This window comes from Stenella coeruleoalba, assembly GCF_951394435.1.
Source record: "Stenella coeruleoalba genome assembly, chromosome: 5".
NCBI lineage: Eukaryota > Metazoa > Chordata > Mammalia > Artiodactyla > Delphinidae > Stenella > Stenella coeruleoalba.
This window is the reverse complement of record NC_137150.1, coordinates 49624474-49647444: the sequence shown is the minus strand read 5'-3', so window position 1 is coordinate 49647444 and position 22971 is coordinate 49624474. Positions and strand designations below refer to the sequence as shown.

Below are 22971 nucleotides of genomic sequence, written 5' to 3'. Positions count from 1 at the left end.
GGGGCTTCCTGCCCAGGTGAGGAGGTTGGGCTGAAATGCCTGTACTGCAGCCTAAAATGCTACTGATATTTGAAATCCTTTTGCTCAAACCCCTTTCTACACTTTCAAGGACTGGGAAGGATATACTAGTATTTTATATTATAGCATTTCATACTGGAAGAAAAAAAAAAAATAAGCATTAGGAAGTTTCTGGCCCTGGGTGTATCTAGGGCAGCTTAGGTGGATGACAGGGGTTGCTTTTAAGTGACAGTGAGGAATGGGCATTACGACTGCCTTCAGTTGTCCGGGGTCTTCATGGAATCTCTTTTATTACAACCAGTCTGCATCTCTTACGTTACACCATCATTATTCTTAGCTGTTCCCAACCATAGAACTACGATAACAAAATAGTTTCACAGAAAGTACTATTTCGCATGACATTTAAATCGAATTGTTTTTATTTCACTCTTGTTTTCTTCAGTCAATGAGCGGCTTCATGGAATCCTAGAGGTTGAGGAACGTAAGAGACCTCAAAAGTGGTCTAAGCCAGTTCTTCTCTCAAAGCAAGAACCCCTTTGACAATACGCCTCACAGACATTTAACCTGTTTAACGTATTATCTCTGCTTATGCTTCTAGAGGCTTGAGGCAGCCTATTCTATTTTTGAACAACTCCTACTGTTAGAAAATGTATCCTGTTATTGATTCAAGTCCTTGTGCTATCCCTGCATTAATACAAATTACACCAAACAAAACTAAAATGCCTTCCACCTAAGCCCCAGAAATGGTTGAAGGCAATGATAGTGTTCTCGCCCAGATGTCACCAGTTCCTGCAACCTTGCTATATATGATGTAATTTAGCATCTTCACCATCATCCCAGATGTGTGGGAGTGGCCCTCGCTGTAGACATTGTATTAATAAACTGGTTGATAATGGGCTTGTTTTCATAGGACTCAATGTGCAAGTCTCATATTAAGTCTTCAGAACGATGGCAGAAGGCGTTTGAGAGTTACATCTGCACTTGACTTTTACACTAACCTACAGAGTCATAGGTGCTCAGGATGTCCATTGGGCCATCTTGCTCCTCTATATGATACCCAGGAAAACCAACCATTTTCCCCAGGGAAACTGCAGCTCAGAGATAAGCTCATAAGTACACTGACTAGCACCCAAAGCAGAGGCAGGACCAGAATTCTTCATGAAGCCTCCTCGCAGCTCAGCCTGTTGACAACGTTCTTTCCCCGTACTACCTGCATAAAGACCAGCTTGGCCCGCATGTACCCAGACAGGGCTTAGCCTTGGGGCTGCCTAGTGATCAAAAGTTGGCTAGGGAGCTCAAAAGAAGAGTCTCATTTAAGCTGTTAATTTTCTAGGAAAGCTCTGAACAGGTGGTTTATCTTTTTTTTTTTCTTGTTATTTACAGTTCCAGCTCATTTGTTTTTTTAACATCTTTATTGGAGTATAATTGCTTTACAATGGTGTGTTAATTTCTGCTGTATAACGAAGTGAATCGGTATACATATACATATGTTCCCATCTCTCTTCCCTCTTGCCTCTGGATGGTTTATCTTTAATAGTGTAAAGTACGTGTAAAAAGAAAAGAATGAGGTATATCTAGCTGGTCTAGTTTTCTCAGTGGTTCTCTGATTACTGTCTCTGTGAGGAAAAGACAGGTAACAAAGTGAAGGTGGAGGGGGAAATGGCCACTTGAAAAAGCATTAATAAAACATCCTTCACTTTGTATATATAGACGTCTCAACCATAGATGTCTTTCAAATCCATAGAGGCAGCATGGCAAGAGCCAGATGCAGAGTCTCGTTCTGGCTTTGCACTTACCAGCTGAGTGAACTTGGGCGAGATATTGGCCTGTGTGCGCCTCGGTTTCTTATCTGTCAAGGGATAATGATGGCAGTACATGCCTAAAGGGTTGTGATAAGAACTAAATGAGTTACTATGAGCGAAGGGCTTAGGACAGTGCCTGGCATCTTAGTAGGCACTACCCAACTGTTTGTTCTTATCAGGAATAATTATTATTCATTTTTGTGATTCTGATTACTTTGTAGTGAATTCAGAGGTGCCAGACTGCTTAACCATCATTCTCATTCTCGTCCTCCCTATAAAAAAAAAGGCTTGGAATCCCAGTGTTAGTTGCAAGGAAACATACCCTTGCCCTGCAGTGGGCGGTATGCAATGGTCTTTCCAAAGCTGAAACGTTCACAGATGTTAAAATGGGCAAATGGGGTACTTGAATGCCTCTTGTCACAAGTATAGCTCCTGCAAAGCTTATACAGAACAGTCCTATTTAAGTGAGGGGGCATGTGTGCTGTGCGGTCAATTCGAGAGACCACGCTGGGGCCTTTCATTTTGAATGTCTTTGAACAGAGAGAGCCCCTGTGTCAAGGGGAAGGTTTGAGATACTTCCCAAGGAGCCTGACTTAATCCTGCACTGGCTGCTGTGCCATCCTCTGAAGGCCCACTCTGGTCTTCCACAGTCAGTGGGGTCTCCTCTCACCACTTCCAGGAAGTCACCCAGGATGAAAAGAAGCAGAGGTCTCCAAGAGCAAGCCAGAATTCTGCTTCACTTCCCTTCTCATTCTGAATTGTTAGTCGATTTTTGCTTTGTGATGTAGCATATTCTTGCTCAGACTCTTAGAATGAACAGACTTGTAAGATCTCCTAATCTTCCCCCTCATTGAAGGTTTGGGTTAAGGTGACTCATTCAAGGTCATACAACATTCACTCATTCACTAAACAAATATTTATTGAGACTGTGCAGTATGGTCTGCAGTGTTTGTATTGGTGGCAGAGCAGGACTGGAATCTAGTCCTACTATTTCTGATCCAGTGTTCTGTCCCTCAGGTCCTGTGGCCTCTCAGACCTACTCCCCTCCCCCAGTGATATGTCACTTTGCAGCTGTGGGATATTAATTCTCAAATGTAAATGTTACCTTTGAGTCTGTATAATAGGAAACACAATGTGGGTAAAAGATAGAAGGGCCCAGAACCTTTACACAAAGGCAACTAGCCTTGTTTTCCCCAAATCTACCAGAATGTTGTAAGAATCAAACTCAAATTCAACCTGAACATTCAGCAAGTCGAAAAAAGCAGCAGAGTATCCTATCTGGATTGGGTGCCTCTCCAATTGATAGAATACTCTGCCAGGTACTAGGGACTGGGGGGACAGTAGGGCACACAGTGCTCCCCCATTTTCCAGCCGTGTGACATGAAACAGTATACTTCTCTGAGCTTCAATCTGCTTATCTGTAAAATGGGAATGATAGCAATAAACTTCAGAGTCACGTTGTGGAATTTAATGAACTGAAACATGTAAGTCACCCAGCCCAGCAAATACCTGGCACACATAGACAGTGCCTGTTATGATGACTTGTATTCATTCCATGATTTCCCTCAACTTGTTATGTGGCCACTGACAAGGAATTGAACCTTCCTAAAAGTCTCTAAATGAGGGAAATAAAGAAAATGACATTTGCATCACCCAACAGGGCTAATGTGAGGCTCCAATTAGAATAATATAGAATGAAATACTTCTTTTGGTAAAAAACAAACAAACAAAAAAAAAAAACAGAAAAAGAACACCATACACACAGATTACAACCCTGGGCTTTTTCCAAAGATCCTGTATCCTTAGAATGATGGGTAAGCTGTACTTAGCCATATTTGCTCTGGTCCATGGTACAGAGTTTTAGATTAGATAGGAGATTGGGCTAAGTTTCCCTGTAGGTCCCAGCCAGTTCTAGACATGTTACTGTAGTTCAGTTTAACCACTTCTCCAACGAGAGGGTGTGGTAGCATCAGAGCAAATTGCTCCCCACTTCTGGGAAAATGACATTAACCACATGCTCAGCTGACAGACACAGAGGTGGCATCTTCATGAGTTTAAAGAACCAAATGACAAGTCTACAGTTTCTCGTTTATCTCCATTTTGATCTTCCCAAGGGAGATTTTGAGGTTTCAAAAGAAATGGAGGGCCAAGCTATTGTTTGCCTGTGTATACTCTTCTTTATGACTTTTTTTCATTCCAAAAAGATGCTTTAAGGTGGCTTACAAAGATTAATGCAGAAACTAAAAATAAAATAAACAAGAAAAATAAAGTAGAAAGGAACAATAAAGTTGAAGAGAAAGCAAGATGAAGCCAGGGTAGGGTCAGTTCATAGAACGCCTATACAACGTGGTGTCTGGGTGCCAGAGGTGGGTCCCCCGTCTGACTCTGAAAGTCTTAGCAGCTAAGGAAACAGGCAGACTTGAATGGGTCAAGATTCATGTTGTCCGGATTAGAGTAGACCCATTGCTCAGGCAAGCTTTCCGAGATCATTGAAAACCCGTGCACTTGGGCTTCCCTGGTGGTGCAGTGGTTGAGAGTCTGCCTGCCGATGCAGGTGACGCAGGTTCGTGCCCTGGTCCGGGAAGATCCCACATGCCGCGGAGCGGCTGGGCACATGAGCCATGGCCGCTGAGCCTGCGCGTCTGGAGCCTGTGCTCCGCAATGGGAGAGGCCACAACAGTGAGAGGCCCGCGTACCGCAAAAAAAACCCATGCACTCGCCTGGGAATGGTTGAATAGTGCTAGGAATAATGTCTGAGTTATTTATATGAATAAACTCAGCACTTCTTAGCTTTTTTCCACTCTTCTCATAATACTGTAAAATGCAATTCATGTTCTAACAGGTCATCAAAGTCACTTCTACGAGGCCAGAGCACCCTGGTGCAGTACACATCTTTCTACTGGTTAAACTTAATCCAAAAAGAACGTTTAAAGGAATAAAAGGAAAGAAGGAGCAACTCCATGGCCTTTGTGATGAACACCCATGTGTATTATTTCTCACAACTTTAATGCAATTTGAATAGTTAAGGGCTAAGATAATATGCTCTTGACGAGCTGAAGGGGACAGGATTATTTCCTCCATTAAAATGAACATACTTGAAAGTACAGCCACACAGCCTTCACCTGGCCGTGGCCTGGGGGGAGCACCCACTGGGGAAGATAAAAACTGTCCTAAAAGAATCATTCTTTAGGAATACCAGTAGAAGGCAAAGGGACAAAAAGACCCCTTGATCTATTCCATAGATCAAGGCAACAATGATTTTAGCCTGGAAAAGTTTCATAGTAGGTATTATCAGTCATTCCCCAACCAGAAAAAAAATTAAGAAACTTGTAAGAACCTATTGAATGTCTAGTTTTATGTGCTGTAATTTTTGGAGATGGCTCCAAGAAGTTGTGGATGAAAATGTACTTCTAGGGAAGTGGGGAGTTCCTGCTAAGAGTTTAGAGTAGTTGGTTTAAGCTATTCTTTTTTGACAGAACCACTGTCATCTTTCTGCGTAACTCAGTGACATTTAGACATTTTTTTTGAAAGTTCTTTTGGAATTATTTGCGCTGTGAGTTTTATCTTATTTTATTTATTTATTTATGCTTTTTTTTTTGGCCACTCTGCGTGGCATATGGCATCTTAGTTCCCCGACCAGGTATCGAACCTGGGCCCCCTGCATTGGAAGCTTGGAGTCCTAACCACTGGACTGCCAGGGAAGTCCCTAGAAAAATTTTTATTTCTTCCCTTTTCTACTCCATCCAGCTTAGACTCCTATTCCCTTATTCTCTTTTCCTGCCTTTCTCTAAGATAGAAAATAAATCCCATGCCAGTGCCAATCGTGGGTGGCTCTCTTTTTAGAAAAACACTCCAAGCCTTGTCTATGCTCAGCATAAAAGAATATTCTGGGCCGGGAGGGCGTCAGAGGGTGAAGGGGTGGTCTGAGGTTCTGTGAGCCTTTCTCCTCTTCTCTTGCTACCCCATCTATAGTATATAAAACAACAAACATCAGTGGTATCAGTCCCTTTATGGGATATAGTGAGAGGTAAAAACCAGAGTAGAGCAGAGACCCTGCCCACGATCTAGATTGCAGAATAAATGAGACATTTCAAATAACCATAACATAAGGCATGGTATGCTATAAGCACTGATAGGAAGGGAAATGTACCCCCCCGCCGAAAAAAAATTAGGATGGTACTGAATTGTCTGCTTTTGCCGCAAGTTTCTTACTCGGTTCAATTGAACAAAATCTCTGCACCTGCCAGGTGCTAGGCCCCCCGTGAGGGGCTGGTGGGTCCAGTGGGGGTCAAGCACAGGCCTTGTCTCAGATTGCTACTTCTAGCAAGAGTCATCAGAGCTTTGTAAAGGTGTCTGCTTGAGGCCAGGGACTTGGTCTTTCTCTGACATGTTTTGATATGTCCCCTCAAACAGTCCCACAGCCAGGAGGAGAGAGAGCAAACAATTTTCCTGGAAAGGTGATTAACACTGAGGCACAGCAGCTAGACATTGGCGAGGTGCCTTCTGCAAGGTTGGGGAAGTGATTTATTTTTCCAGCCTCACCACAGGAACCAAGGCCCTGGCAGATGCCTCCATGCCTTAGCAGCAGCTGATCCAGATGAGATCATTATTAATTATTAGTCACTTTCGAGTGTCTTTTTCAGAAACTGCAGAGTTCTTGGGAAGCCCAGACTCTCCTGAGTTGCAGTCAGCACTATGTACACCTTGCACAGGGACCTGAGTGGCCTGTAATTATAAAACAGTATCGATTCCTGGAAAGGGGGTTGAAAATGTACAAATCCTTCCCATAAAAATCAGCTAAATCTTCAAAAGCCTTGATTATATTTTTTTTCCTCAAGGAGACTGATGGTGGGAGTAAAAAACTTGAAATGTTAGCTAAATTAGGGCTGTTTCCTGCCAGGAGCCAGATCTGTACACATAATTATTTTATTCTCTGTGCTGACATTGATTCACTTCGGTTGAGTGTTGGAAATATCTCTGTTTTGGGTCTGTAATCCAAATTATTCAGTCAGTTCCTATGATGATGTTTTCTACTCGCATCGTCCTGTATTATTTTTCTGTAAAACAAATAATCACATGTCTGGAACTTGACTCATCCCCGCCCCCCAGCACACCCCTCATTCCCATCCCTAAACTTGTATATCACACCACCTGCCATGCTCCTGGGCCAGGAACTTCACTCACCACTCACCCTCACACACCCCATAGTCACCAAATTCTGCCCGTTTTATTTTTGGCCTAATTCTAATTTCTGCTTCTAAGTTGGCGTCCACTACAGTCCTGTTGGAATGACTGGAAATCCGGATAGTTTTTAGTTTTTCTTCCTTTTGACTGCGTCTCAGCATTACGAACATGGATTCTCCAGCTGCCTTTGCTTAGCTCATGGGTGCCCTGTCATTTTCTGTCTGGATCCATAGAATGGCGTCACATTGCATTTTCAGCTTCTAGTCCTGTCCATCCCGTGGTGGGTAGGAGCCCCCTTGAAAATGCAGGTTTGGTCATGGCATTTGATGGCATATAGACTTCCAGCGGCTCCCCATTGCCTACAATCCGAGATGGACAAACAATTCTTCATCTGCAAGCGATAGACATTGAGTTTCAAAAGATGCAGTTTATCTCCCAAGCCTCAGAGACTGTTGGAAGAGAGCGGGTCTGGAGGACTGCAGGCACCAGCCACATCAGGAAGGCCACTCATTCGTGGGCTTCTTTGGCTCTTTGACTATCTGTGGTTGGTTTAGCTGGGCTTGGGACAGAGAGTTTTTGTCCTAGAAAGCTGTTTCCCAGGTTTTATAGAGCTAACTTCTCAGTGAGATACGGTCGCAGCCCATTTTATTTTGGATACCTCATGCTTCCTCAGCAAGGCAGTGAAGTGCTGTTGAGACTGTTACAGGGGAATGGACCCTCTGATCGGCCCCTCCGAACCTTGTATTTGAGGAAGAAGAAATCCTAGTGCCAGTACGGGGCTCCAGCACAAAGGGCCTGCAGCATTTCTCAAAAGAGGCGCTACTGGCGTGTGGTACGGGGAAACACTTTGTAATGTGCGAGTGTCCCACACATGCCAGATGCCCCAAGGACTGGGGAATGGCACCATCCCTACCTAGGAAACCTTGGCTCCAGTCACTACTCCTAAGACATTCTCCTTACTGAGAATATAATGGAGGACTGGATTAATTATGATCTGTCACTCCTGTTGCCTCTTCATCTTCTGTATTAATTGAGTTCAGACTGGAGTCACATTGCCTGTCTTTGAAATCAAGCTCCACCGCTTACTGAGTATGACCTTGAATGTGGGCATGACCTCGGACAACTACTTAATCTCTCTGTGCCTCTGTTTTCTCATTTAAAATAGGAGATAGTAGTATTAATTACATCTACCTGAAAAGATTTTTGTGCAGATGAAATGGGATAAAGCATGAAAGGTGCTTGCCGTGACGTCCACTTTCAGAGGCATAATGATTGTATGAGATGATGGTGGCTCCTGAGCTTAACATCGTACTCGAGTGACAAGTTGAAATTGACACTTAAAAGTGACTTCCCCAAAACAGAAAGGCAGCAGGGTCTATCAGAAAGTGGAGTGACCAGGTGGGAGTCAGTAGATTCTGTTTTGCCCACAGTCACAGTTACTGTGTAGCCTTGAACATGTCACTTCCCTTCTCTGGTGTTTGCCTTCTTGTTTTCTTTTCTTTTCTTTTCTTTTCTTTTCTTTTTTTTTTTGCAGTACGCGGGCCTCTCACTGTTGTGGCCTCTCCCGCTGCAGAGCACAGGCTCCGGATGCGCAGGCTCAGCGGCCATGGCTCACGGGCCCAGCCGCTCCGCGGCATGTGGGATCTTCCCGGACCGGGGCACGAACCCGTGTCCCCTGCATCGGCAGGCAGACTCTCAACCACTGCGCCACCAGGGAAGCCCCTGGTGTTTGCTTTCTTGATACATTTGCCCTACGTGGTGTCCAAAAGACTGAATGGCATGAACATTGCGAATGTGCTTTAAAGCCTGTAGCATCTCACAAACAGTTTGATGATACATAATAAGTAACTGATTATACATCGGTGTTCTACCTACCCCTGATTTGGAAACCCTCATCAGCCCACTGGGAGGGCGCATTGAATGTGAACTTCTTGGGAGACGTATAAACCTGGGGAGCCCACCTGCGTGGTAAACACCGAATTGCTCTCTATCAGCCCATCCTGGCCAATGCGTCCCCCAATGGCATAGGCGAGGAGCCCTCAGGCATGCAGGCATGTCGCTAAGAGCTCACAACCACGGTCCTGCAGCTCTCCCTGCTGGCTTCCCGACACTCTTCGCCACTGCCCGTTCCCTTCACGGTTGTCTGCTTGTCGCCCCACAGCAACAAAGGCGAGAGAAGGAGCTGCGGAAGCAGCAGGAGAGGGAGCAGCGGCGGCACTACGAGGAACAGATGCGCCGGGAGGAGGAGAGGAGACGCGCGGAGCACGAGCAGGTACAGCTGGGGCCCCACAGGCGGCCCCACGGGAGCGCCAGCACCAGGCGCCTCTGGGCTGTGGGTCACCCGCTCTTGGGTCTGCTCAGGTTAAGCAGGTTTTTACTCTTTCTCAAGCAACTATTCTCACCTATTCAAAAAGTCAAACGCACAACCTTGGCAAAGCCCACTCATTCAGCCTGGCTTCCTCCCCAGGCCGAAGTCCCCTGACGCACCTGGATCTCGTGATTTTCCCAACCCTGGGCATCTACTTCGAAAGTAGCACTGGCGCGTGATACACAAGCCAAGTGCTCCCCTTTCATTGCTTCAGAAGAGCTTTTCTACTCAGGCAACCCTGGTCTCCAGGACTTGGAGCCATCGATGCGGGCCCTTTCTCTCTTTGTTAGAATCCCATTCTGACAGTGCAGTGGAACTGCAAGATGGCTCCGTTACAAAGGCAGTGCGTGATGGCATTCAACCATTATTTTACCCCTGCTGCTTGCACAGGAGCCTCTGAACTTTATAGCATTGTTAATTTCAGGTAGCCCCTAAAGAGGGAACCTGTCATGAAAAGTTTTTAAATAGAGCTCGGTTCTCCAAACCAAAGAGTAACTAACAGCAAAGCACTGAGCCATCTCAGTCCGCTGCAGTTGCAGGTAGAGGGCTTGTGCGTTTGACTGCATTGAAACGCTTTTGCTTCGGTGCGGGGTACCTTTCCTGTTTAGCGAGGAGGCGTCTGGGTATTTTTTCCCCTCCTTCCTTCCACACTTCACTTGGCAGCTCTTGTCACCTTTGAAATTACCGGTTCTTTTTCTCTCTTTCTTTCTCTCGTTGTGTTCCTCTGAATTCTCTGCCACCTACCTCTCCAGGAGTACATCAGGCGACAGTTAGAGGAGGAGCAGAGACAGTTAGAGATCTTGCAGCAGCAGCTACTGCATGAACAAGCTCTACTTCTGGTAATGGGAAAGCCAAGCCAGCTGACCTGCTCTGTGTTCATCGCACGCGCGCGCGTGTGTGTGTGTGTGTATGTGTGTGGTCTCCTCTAACTGCCAGTCAGGAAGGAGGGGATCCTCCAAGCCTCATGGACCTGGAAAATCTCCTAAAACTTAATTCGTTTCCTGACCCAGTGTGCTGAGTCAATGTGTTTAATATACTTGTTATGCATTCTTTATTAACTCCAGCTATTTGTGAAACTTTAACATGAATCCAGCCTTATTATAAATTCAGACTGTTTTTGAGACCCACTGTGTTTATTGCAGAGTAATGTTTGAGGTCGTTTGCAACATGCTGGAATACAATCACAGCAAAGCGCTCCTCTTCCGTAAGAACCCGCTCAGCTCTGTAGTCATATTTCATTTGCAGACTATTAGTTTTACCCTTACGATGGGAACATTTTGTGTTCCCTGCTCGGATGGCTTCCACTTGAAGTACTTTTTATTATTATTACTGCACTGCTCTCCAAATGAGCTTCTTGGTGTATCTTTTTTTTTTAACTGAACTTTTTATTCAGTGGCACTGTGATATTTTTTTAGCCTGTACGTGGTTTTTGCTAATGGTTTCGTTGGTCCAAGTTTTGTTAAACAAAAGATGATTTAGGCAGTATCTTTAGGTACTTATTTCGTTTTGTACTTAATTGTACATGTTTTTTTTTTTTTAATTGTACATGTTTGAACGATTTAATTACTAAACCAGGAAGTGGACGGTTCCTTATAGGGGTTGCGTGCTGACCATCCATATGTCCTCATTATTGCCACTTTCTTGGTTACAATTCACCAAGGGCAAGTCACTTTGCAAAGGGTGGTATTCTGCAGGGGTTGCCGTTAAAACAGTGGTGTTTTCATTAAATGCCACATTCTGTGCAGACGCTAACCCAAGGCTGTAGTTCATCTCTATGGCACATCCTGATGTCCTCTTGTGGTTCTGTTGGTATTAAGGTCCTTTGTTATTTATCATCTCTTTTGGTTCCATTGCATGCTTCACTGGTACTGGCCAATGGTTTCCGTATGGTGATTTAGCCTTTTCTTTGTTCTCCTTTCCTGATCTGGACAGGAATATAAGCGCAAACAGTTGGAAGAACAGAGACAAGCAGAAAGACTACAGAGACAGCTAAAGCAAGAGAGAGACTACTTGGTTTCCCTGCAGCATCAGCGGCAGGAGCAGAGGCCTGTGGAGAAGAAGCCACTGTACCATTACAAAGAAGGGATGAGTCCTAGTGAGAAACCAGCATGGGCCAAGGAGGTAAGTCAGCGAGCAAGTACAGCCTGTACCTGTGCTGTATTGGAGAAATTGGCCATAATGAGTCTCTCCAGTAAACAGAGAGTTAAACTAGTGCTACAAAGTTGGAAAATAATTCATTATGAGACACACATGCTTTGCTTTGGGAAGAACTGTAACATTATTTCTCTACCTTAATCCATTTGTTCTTCTTTTTGTAAGTAACAACAGGAAGTAGAAAATCCTTTTCCTTATTGGAATCCAATTGAGTTTGTGGCAGGAGGATTTTTAGTGACTTTTTCATGGAAGAATATGACTTAAGACTTAAGGAATTCTAGGTAGGATCATTTCCTATCCATACCTAGACCCTAAAAGTGATCATTAGTATTGTCACTAACATTCCATGTTCTGTAGTAACAGTGAACACACAGTTGGACCCAGACTTGTGATTGTGGTTCAGTTACCGGGTCAGAGGTCATTTATATTTCTTTTGCAAATACTTTCAAAGTAATGGTCCTTCATTTGCTCAACTACTAGACTAAGAAAGAATTTTCAGGAACTTGACTCTGTGATGAGCTATTTAAAAATCTCATTAAAAATTATTTGAATAGTAGGGAAAAAAAGGGTGGTAACCAAATGAGTAAGGCAAACAAACAAAATAATAATTCTCTCCAAGATCAACAACCCTTCTAGGAAGTCGCTGTGTCATCTCATATGCCTGACACCCTGGTTTTCAGTTCTGTCATTAATGTGGCAACTAATGATTTCCTTTATTTTCTTGTGAGCATAACTAGTCATTTGAAAGGGTGATTTATATTACTCTGCATTTTCTTCTAGTATCTTCAGATATTTATAGCTAGAGCTTATTTCAAGTTATCTAGACTACAATATTACCAGAACTTGATTTCTTACGTAAGATCCTATTTGTATAATTTTTAATTTTCGGCTCTATCTTACATATGTATAGAAAAATGCTTGAAATTATGTTGTCCTAATGTTAATAATGGCTGTTTATGGGAAGTAGAAACTATAGAGTTTTTTTCTTTAAACTTTTTAATACTTTTATGTATTATGTTTTATGTATTTATGTTTAAATCCTTTATAATGATTTTATACTATTTTTACAAAACTAATAACCTTGAAAACTTAAAAACTAAATCTGTAGAGAAAAGTCATTCAGTGTCAAGAACGTTTTTGATCACTTTCCCTTAGAGTCTATGAATGCGATTTGTATTTACCTATGTCTGTAACAACTGCCTCTTTCTCCCAGGTCAGTAATTCAATTTTGTGATCTTACTCCCAGGCACAGCGCCAACCCCTTAGTAACCCCCCTGTTCTTCCAGCTAAGCGCAATCACTATGCTGTCCAACAGCAGCTGATGTGGTTCCTGGCTAGCAGAGATGTGTCACCTTCCTCCACTGCTAAACCATCCTTTAGCCACATCAAGCTGAAACCCTCAGCTAAGCCAGACTCACAGCTCATGATCATGGCAGGTATTGAGAGGCTGAGAAACTAGCCTCTCCTAAGCTAATGCCAGTAGCACCTGCAGAAATTAATGATTCCAGATCAAGACCCCTGTTTGAGCATCGCTCATGGAAGAAAGGTGGACCAGCTTATCCTATTAGACTTGGTCTTGAAGAGCAACTGAAGCCTCAGCGAGCCTCAAGGACCACAGTGAGATCAACGAAGCGATCTCGCTCCCAAAGATGTAGCCCAGCTCGAGAGTCAGGACTTAAGGTCATTTGTGTGTCCTCTCCCAGCATCTCCAAAGTGATGAGCCCCCAGTTGTCCATTACAGCAAGTAAGGAGGGCCTTAGAGACTCATGTGTACCTCGGGGCAGGAGGGGCGTGAATTCATGCATCCGTACAAGTACCTCGACTCCTCTAAGAAGTGCTGCATCACTAAATGACCTCTCTTTGATGCATGACCACCTGACCTTCAGTGCTCCCAGCCCAAGCATGAGTTTAGGAAAGGAACGCTAACAGATCCCATTGGAGAAGACCATGATACCTTGCAAAACATACCAGAATTTCTTCTGTCCCTTGTGCAGCTCCCTCATGCACAAATGTACCAGAAAAAGGGGGGAAACATAAAGCAGTTTCCACTTCCTTCTTTCCACCTCTACCCAGCATGTTTTGATTTGAACTTAAACATTTTGACTTCATTATTTTCTAATTACTGTTTGTCCTCATCATTAAATTTCCTGGCCTGTCCTCTCTCTTCAGAACTAATTCACAGTTCCCAAGCTTTCAGAAGCCATGCCGTTCCTGGGGGCAAATCTTTGCAGATATCATCAGGGCAGTTTTGTAGACCTCTTAATTCCCCTGTGCTTCTCAGCCAGGCTCCTAGCAGTAAAGGAAGCATAGCCAGTGGGAGTGCAGACAGCATGGCTGTGTCATCAAGCACACCCGATGTGAGGTTCCCGGGCCATTCTAAGTCTGGGCCACCTCTGGTGGGTGACATCTTCCAAGGTCCCTGGCTTCCTGACAGCTGGAGTTCTTCCTTTGGGCTTCATGGACTTTTAGACATGTGGGAACATTCTTTTAGGATTTTAGATTTAATCCTATCCTCCTGGGTGTGTTTAACATAATCCAGCTTCCAACTAACCACCTATCCATGAACCAGTTCCCAAGTCTTAGAGTGGGTATTCATATTTTAGAAGAAAGATGAAACATTTAGATGATAGAATGAGTGACGGTGCTAAATTGGGGATTGGAGCAACTGGTATGCAAATAAGTACAAATAGTTGTCTGCTTTAGTTTAATTCATCATTTTTTTAACACCCACTTCTTAAAATGGGAATGAAAATGAGTGTGAGAATCCTTATTTGCCTGATCTCTCAATGATTCTAATCAGCAATGTATGAACTTTTCTTCAAGAGCTTTATTTACAGGTTTCTTTTTTTATAGTAGGAGGTAGATGGGGTTGAAAGTAGCCAGACAGTGAAATACATTTCAAGACTTTAGATATGGACAGAATTTCTAGCTCAGCAGTATCTTAATTATCAACCAATAAAAAGAACCTGGGTTAAACTCTCTTTTGGAGGTAGAATAAAAGGTACCATTTTCTTTTTCAAAGGCATCCTCTGCGAGGATATAATTTGAAAATATCCTCACCAGGGATGGGTAGGCAGCAGCTATACCATGGTCTCCTGTGATAGAGGGTCTGGGCTTTTTTGCCCCATATGCCACTGAAGACACCACCTGGCCATCTTCCACCCACAGCAGCCTCTTCTGTAATCTGCTCCCATATTTGTTTTCTAACTCAGCTCTATACCTTCTCATCAGGGTGGTTTTTCCTTCTTTGATTACTTTTCCATCCACTTACTTTTCCTTATTTCCAATCGACATTTTTTTCATTAGCAGTGTAATATTGTTATAATGTTTCATCCTCCGTGTTTTCGTTGCTTCATTTTGTGAAACATAAATCATCACATTTCTCATTTCCTTTCTTATTAATCTGTCGGATGTAGTAAGAACAAATGAAAATACTTAGTTATTGGCAAATCTTGAGCTCTTCTCTCTCTCCTTTTACTGAGTTTTCTAGTTGTCCTAAATGTTACATTGACTTTGATTTTCAGATTTCAGCCAGAAAGGAACATTAATGTCTCCATTAAAAGGAGGAGTGGGGGGCATTCTCACCCCTTTCAAATTCTCTGCCGTTTCTAGATTGGAACGGAAATCAGATTTGTTTTGTGAAAACATCAATATGATATTCTGTTAAACATCAGCAAAATTTGAAGGTTTTTTTTTTCCCACTGGCACTTTTTGAAAGATGGATATTCCTTTTCTTATAATGCCCTTCCTTTCTAATGGTACAGATTCCTGTTTCTTATAATGGCCTGTGATTGTCTCGGCCTGGCAATAATATTTTTTTAATTTTCACCAGCACACAGCAGTGACAGAATGCTCTGTCTACATGAGTGTTGCATGAGATGGCATTTTAATATTTTTTTAACACTTCATCATGTTCTTTCTCTCTGATACATGCCAGTCATCTGGCCATGGTTTTATTTGGCAAATGATGGGCCAAGATGTCTCTTTATATCCCATCAGCCCATTGGACTTTGAAATCCTTGTACATAAGAACTCTTCTCCACTTGTTTTCTCTGCTCTACACTGATGTTTTTTTCTTTTTATATGAATTATTTTATATATGAGGTCCCATATTACTATTTAGAGGGTTTATGGCTCTTTTCCTATCTTTCCTCAGTTTCTGCTTATCTCTCTTAAGATTTAGCATGAGAGAGACCTGACAGGAAATAGGAAAGAGCTTGTTTGAGTTCAAGTTCTTCCACTTACGGTCTTTGTGACCTGGAAGTCTCATAGTCTTCCTGAGGTGCAGCCTCCCCACCTGTACTTCCTGTCTCAAGGTTGGGAGGATCCTGGGCAACCATGTATGTGAATGTGCCATTGAAATTGTAGGCGCTGTACAAATGCAAATGAAATACATGATTCAACACATTTCTATTTTGCTCCCAAGGCCATTGTTGCCCACAAGGAATAAGTGTTTTGCCTCTGTTGTTTCTGGTTGGGATTTCACATGCATCTCCCATCTCTTCCACTAACCTCTCCCCGGTGATAGATATACACTTTTTAATTTCCCATCTCAGCTTGCCAAAGATTTGCCTCATTACTTTTAAGTTATGTGCTCCATTCACATGAGGATCTGTACTTTTCTGTGCAATCAGTGGTTAGGAGTAGATCTTGGAAAACTAGTCCAGGCCCTTATCTTTAGACGAGATTACATTTTAAGCATTCCCTATGAATGAGAGCCTCCCCTGTCCTCAAAGGTGCCCCAGAGAAGGGATAGCACCAGTCTTACTCAGCAGCCGTCTGCCCATGTGGTTTTGCCAAAAGACAGCGTGACTCAATCCTTCATGTGCCCAGTGAACGCAGGGTCAGAGTACCTAACGAGGACTTAAAAATCATTGGACTTCTTTCTCTTCCTCCAACATTGCCAGTAAAGACAAAAATCAAATTGTTTTGTCCAGTTGGGGAAAAAATATTCCCATACGATTGTGTTCAGTTCACCACATATTAGCTCTTAAGGCAGGCCTTCTAAGAGCTTCGTAAACCCCACAGACCCTAGTGTCATATAAAGTATTATTAAAATGCACCCATATGACATAGTAAATATATTTTGTTGTCAACATTTAAAAAATTACTTCTATAATTTTGTTTTGAAGTTCTCTCTCAGCAGCTGTCATTCATGATTGCTAAGTGAGACACTGGAAGCTATAAATTGTTCTCAAATGTACAAAACAATTTAACAGTTGACATTGATATAATGTTTACACTTATACATGTTTCAATGTATTTTTATTTATTTTGAAATTTTTTCAAATCCTGTAATTGACGTGTTTCTTTTCGGTCGTCTGTATTCATGCAACTTTTATATATCTCAAAGGCCTTAGACATCACTCTCAGTACCCAGTGGATACCACAGTCCTGCCTGGAGCAGAATTTTATTTCTGAGACCACAGTTATTTTTTCTTTCTCCCCGTAATGCTGTAATAAATAGTATAGCATTTCTGTGGAAGTTATCCAAACCTCTCCAAAGTTATTTTAGTTTTGATGTTAAAATGATCCTTTTAATAAGAAGAAAACCTGATTCTATAGTAAAATTGATCAGTCTCTCCTAGTATTGTTCTCTGTATTTATTGATAATCCCGTCCAGTGTGAACTCCTTTGTTATAAATGTCTTCTTGTTATGCTCTAGCACCTTGACACTGTTTATCTGATGCCACTAGAACACTCTTTTTTGGTGGTACTTAAGATATTTTACAACTTCTTGGCAGCAAGAGGTTGGAGCAAAGACTCAGCTAATAGATTTTTTTTTTTTTTTTTTTAGTATCATGAAAGGCAGACTGAAACATATCTTGATTGTAAGCCAGTTTTTAATCACAAAATATTCTTAATCTGGGGGAAGACACCTTCTTTTTTGTCTCACTCACTGTTCAGTTAGTAGACATAAGATGTGATGAATCAGGAGACAGGCCTTTGCCCAGTAGCAAAATAAGCAGAAAGGCCAGCTTCCCCTCTGTCCATTTGAAACTGTTATTTGGATGTTTCATTTGATATGTTTGCTCCAATACCCTTTGGTGCAAAAGCAACAGGCAGCATTATTCTTCCTAAAGACTTTAGGACCAGATTTTCTTGAGACAAAGTAGCCGGATGCCTCATTGTTACACCTGTCACATAGATTTTCAAATTTCTTTGGACAAACTTCAACCCAGGAAATTTCACCACATTGGACTTATCCTGAAATAATCTGCTGAGTATAACAATAGATTATTCACACCATATATTTATGATGGCACAAACGGAAACATAGTCATGGTAGGATTTAGTATTTAACTTAGAGAAGGCATAGCAAATGTTACTAGAAGTACATTATTGATAGCTACACTTGACTAATCAAACCCATTAACTGCCTGTGAAAATTAGCACCCCACTTTGTGCCCCATTCATTTCTAACAACAGCTTTAGGGCCCGTGTGGCCCACGGTCCTATTGGAGACAAAGGTGCTGCCTTTACTGGAGCCTTGTTACTGGCAGTTGCCGAAAAAATTCTTTATCTCAAATATAATTTCTTTGTTCAAGATGGAGTCTTGGGGGACAGACTTTTATTTTTAATGTGCTGTTTCTGAATGTGGGTTTAAAACAGTCTGAGGATATTTTACAGCTAAAATAACAATAATAGCAAGTACTCTTCACTCCCTTATAATATTTGGTTTCTAAATGTCAGGTAATAAGTGGCTATAGTTTGGATTGCCAGGTATTTATCTGAAAATGAGTCCAAACCTCTTGGATTCCTGACCTCAGACAGCAATGGTTTGGATGGTGAGAGTTCAGATAGTGAGGGGTACTTATACATGTGATTTATCTATTTAATGATCTTCCCTGGAAATAAGAAAATGGTTAATATTTGACTAATTCCAGTCATCTGGAAATAGTCACCTTCTTTTCAAAGAGTCTAGTATTTGGAAAAGCAATACATTGCATGCCTTGGTCTCAGTTTATCTGTGGTTGTCTTTTCAGGACTTGCTCTTCTTTGTGGTCTTATCTCAAGTCAGGCTTTGTTATTTCCTTTGGTTCAATGCAATAATAGCCCATTGTTGCTGATGTAATACTTTGCACACATACACATACAAAGTATACATGTTCTGGTTTATATTCCTGGCTTTTTGCAGCTAATCTTATCTGGTATGTGGTAAGCTTCTGGGACGTGGAATTGCAAAACCAAAGTCAACTAGATGCCAGTTGTATGTACCCTGCACAGCCACGGTCAGGGAAGAGGTGTTCAAATTACCGCTAAGTAGAGGCAAGAGGGTGGTTTTCTACACTATGGCACATGTTAACATGTTAACATGTTTGTAGTTGATTTGAGAGTTTTAAAAACAGACTTATTTTGTGTATGAGGCTGAGTCTGCCTCTAGGAAGATTCAAAATAAAGTAGGGAGGATGGGAAAGAATAGCTCTTTTGAATTTTCCTTTCAAATCAGGAAGTAAAATAGATTAAAAAAAGCTCTTCACTGAGACATACAAATATGTCTTGAGGACCTGCATGTGGGTTCCATGACAGGCTCTTGCAACACAAAGATAGTGAGTCAGCAGAAGAGAGTTACGGGCCATCAGGGTAGGGTGCATTGCCCCCGTGAATTTGGAAATTACAACTGTCAAATTGACCCTAAAGAAATAAAGGGCAGGACAAGGTGGACCTGGAAGAAAAGTGCTAGACCTCTTAAAGCTCTCGAAGATTTTAAATCATGTCTTGCCGTGTACATTGTGTTTATCTAAAATTTCCTTTAATTTGTCCTCTGCCACAGTCTGTCTGCAGCAAAAAAGTTACCAAGGGTAACTTTTGCCTGTAAAGAGAGCCTTCCCTGCAAAGCACTTCTGATCAGTTATCCCCTCTGGGCTGAGAGAGACTCTGCAGAAAGGGAATGACAAGGAAATGAAGTGTCCAGAAAGGAGAGAGGGTTGGAGGAGGGAGAGGAGAGGAGGAGGAGCAAGAATGAGTGCCATGTGTGGAGAAACAGGCAGGAGGAGGGTAGAGGGAGGTAGTGGAGCCCAGGCTGGAATGGAAAGAAGGCGCTGGGACAGTGTATTCTAGAGAGCCGGGAGAGACACCCGAAAAGAACGGGAGAAGAAGAGAGAAAAAGAAAATGATACGGGAAGTCAGTTTAGGATGGGCCAGGGCTTCCCTGGTGACGCAGTGGTTGAGAGTCCGCCTGCCGATGCAGGGGACACGGGTTCGCGCCCCGGTCCGGGAAGATCCCACATGCCGCGGAGCGGCTGGACCCGTGAGCCATGGCCGCTGAGCCTGCGCGTCCGGAGCCTGTGCTCCGCAACGGGAGAGGCCACAGCAGTGAGAGGCCCATGTACCGCAAAAATAAATAAATAAAAAATAAGACAGGCCATGCTTATTGAATGAGAGGCCCACTTGCCCACGAGTAGGGCATGTGAAGAAATCAGTGGCGCTGAGTACGCTCAGCTCATCCTCCTGCCAGCCCTCCTGTGTTCTTTCCTGCCCCGTCCCATGAGTCAGCTCAAAGCAGTTTTCTATTTTCCCCAAGCAATCGTAATGCCCGCCGTAGTTACCTCTCTCCCTCACTGACCCCTGGCTTTGTGACCGATTAGCAGGACGGTGTTCCAACTAACGCACGGTAAACTCTTAAGCAGATCCCTAATTCCCAGCCAACGGAATAGCACGAGATAATGGGTGATGGAAGGATGATGGCTTAAGTGTTCTGTGAGTTCTTCACGCTAGTATTTACTCTGACAGAAAGAGCTTTTTGCAAATTTCTGATGCAGAGCAGATAGGGAGAGCTTCAGCTTTCTAGAGTGATTTGATCAGAGGGATACAAAATGGCTGTGCAGGTGACTACAGAAAATCGTAACTAGGAAGTAAATCAGCTTCCATCCATTGAGGTACTCTTTTTTCTTTCTTTCTTTCTTTTTTCATTTTTTGGCTTCTAGGTAGAAGAACGGTCAAGGCTCAACCGGCAGAGTTCACCTGCCATGCCTCACAAGGTTGCCAACAGGATATCAGACCCCAACCTGCCCCCGCGGTCGGAGTCCTTCAGCATCAGTGGGGTTCAGCCTGCTCGGACACCCCCCATGCTCAGACCAGTAGATCCCCAGGTACGTCCTCCCTTCATTCCACTGGCTTTTTTCAACAGGTATACAGTAAAGTCTAATAAAAGCCCAGGAAGTTGTAACATGGATTCAGGCATGGGTCCAGCCAAGTCATGGCTTTTAATATCAAATCTCTAGTAAGATAGGAGACCCCACTGAATGTGAAAGGCAGCAGAAGGAGTAAGAAAGAAAAAAGCACCATCCTTAACTTTAAGCCAACCACAAAGTCACTTCTTGGTAAATTGCCTCTCTGGAGACCCAGGGGAGTTCCTGCCAGGTCAGAACGAGCATCCTTTTAATTATAATTACCAAAACTAACATTTGTGTAGACCTTTGATATGTATAAACTATTATATTATCTTTTGTTCCTTGGGATTTTCGCATGAGCCTGAAACTGAAAAAATTAAATGGACTAGATTAAGTAAAATTGTGTCTTCTAAGCCAGTGGTTTTCAAAGTGTGGTCACTGGGCCAGCAGCATAGCATCAGCCAGAAACTTGGTAGAAACGCAGATTCTGAGGCCCACCTCAGACCTACTGGTCAGCAACTCTAGGGTTGGGGCCTGGCAGTCTGGAGTTTAATAGCCTCCAAGTGATTCCGATGCACTTTGAAGTTTGAGAACCATTGTTTTAAGCTATTTGGAAAAGAAAAGAAGATATCTCCACTTTTAGATAAGGAGGAAGTTTCTGGAAGTTTTAGAGGATTTTATATATACCAAAAATGAAATAGGAATTGAAATGAAGTATGAAATTAGATGAAAAATAAAGGTAATATAGATGTTTTCACCCAAATGTCTTAAGCTTCTTCCAGGTATCCACCCGTGTTAACACTTCCACAGAATATTCTGAGGTCACCTTTGAAATATGTAATGCTATTTGAACTGGAGTTTAAGAGTAGATACAATCAAGGAGTCTTGGTTTTAAGTTTGCCTTTAGTATATGAGGTCCAAGATTTTTCAGTACCAGCCAGCTTGGCACTTGTTTGTTTTTATTTGTATATGAGTCCAGGCCTAACCTTCTATGGCGTACTTTTCTTTTTTTTTAATAGAAATCATGCCAATTATAAACCATGGTTATAAGCAGACTCAATTTGCAACCATAACTGCAGCAAATTTCAAGGTTTCTTAAAATTTAATTTAATTTTTTTTTATACAGCAGGCTCTTATTAGTTACCCATTTTATACATATTAGTGTATACATGTCAATCCCAATCTCCCAATTCATCCCACCACCACCATCCCCACCCCACCGCTTTACCCCCTTGGTGTCCATACGTTTTTCTCTACACCTGTGTCTCAATTTCTGCCCTGCAACCGGTTATCTGTACCATTTTTCTAGGTTCCACATATATGCATTAATATACAATATTTCTTTTTCTCTTTCTGACTTCCTTCACTCTGTATGCCAGTCTCTAGATCCATCCACGTCTCTACAAATGACCCAATTTCATTCCTTTTTGTGGCTGAGTAATATTCCATTGTATATATGTACCACATCTTCTTTATCCATTTGTCTATTGATGGGCATTTAGGTTGCTTCCATGACCTGGTTATTGTAAATAGTGCCGCAATGAACATTGGGTACTTTTTTTTTTTTTTTTTTTGCGGTACGTGGGCCTCTCACTGTTGTGGCCTCTCCCATTGTGGAGCACAGGCTCTGGACGCACAGGCTCAGCGACCATGGCTCATGGGCCCAGCCGCTCCGCGGAACGTGGGATCTTCCCAGACCGGGGCACGAACCTGTGTCCCCTGCATCGGCAGGCAGACTCTCAACCACATGTATCTTTTTGAATCATGGTTTTCTCTGGGTATATGCCCAGTAGTGGGATTGCTGGGTCATATGGTAATTCTATTTTTAGTTTTTTAAGGAACCTCCATACTGTTCTCCATAGTGGCTGCATCAATTTACATTCCCACCAACAGTGCAAGAGGGTTCCCTTTTCTCCACACCCTCTCCAGCATTTGTTGTTTGTAGATTTGCTGATGATGCCCATTCTAACAGATGTGAGGTGATACCTCATTGTAGTTTTGATTTGCATTCTAATAATTAGTGATGGTGAGCAGCTTTTCATGTGCTTCTTGGCCATCTGTATGTCTTCTTTGGAGAAATGTCTATTTAGGTCTTCTGCCCATTTTTGGATTGGGTTGTTTGTTTTTTTAATATTGAGCTGCATGAGCTGTTTATATATTTTGGAGATTAATCCTTTGTCCATTGATTCACTTGAAAACATTTTCTCCCATTCTGAGGGCTGTCTTTTCGTCTTGTTTGTAGTTTCCTTTGCTTTGCAAAAGCTTTGAAGTTTCATTAGGTCCCATTTGTTTATTTTTGTTTTTATTTCCATTACTCTAGGAGGTGGATCAA

General features: G+C 42.6%; 1 protein-coding gene across 4 annotated transcripts in view; it reads left to right on the top strand.

Annotated features, from left to right (window-relative positions):
* TNIK (TRAF2 and NCK interacting kinase) overlaps nt 1-22971 on the top strand; it is a 414235-nt gene that overhangs the window by 323202 nt on the left and 68062 nt on the right. For 2 of the 4 annotated variants that reach the window (XM_079921221.1, XM_079921220.1), the window contains exons 13-16: nt 9166-9276; nt 10125-10211; nt 11305-11493; nt 20454-20618. In XM_079921221.1, the coding sequence (XP_079777347.1) occupies nt 9166-9276; nt 10125-10211; nt 11305-11493; nt 20454-20618 (552 nt within the window). The remainder of the gene's footprint in view (nt 1-9165; nt 9277-10124; nt 10212-11304; nt 11494-20453; nt 20619-22971) is intronic. The other 2 variants (XM_079921223.1, XM_079921222.1) reach the window with 1 other exon arrangement.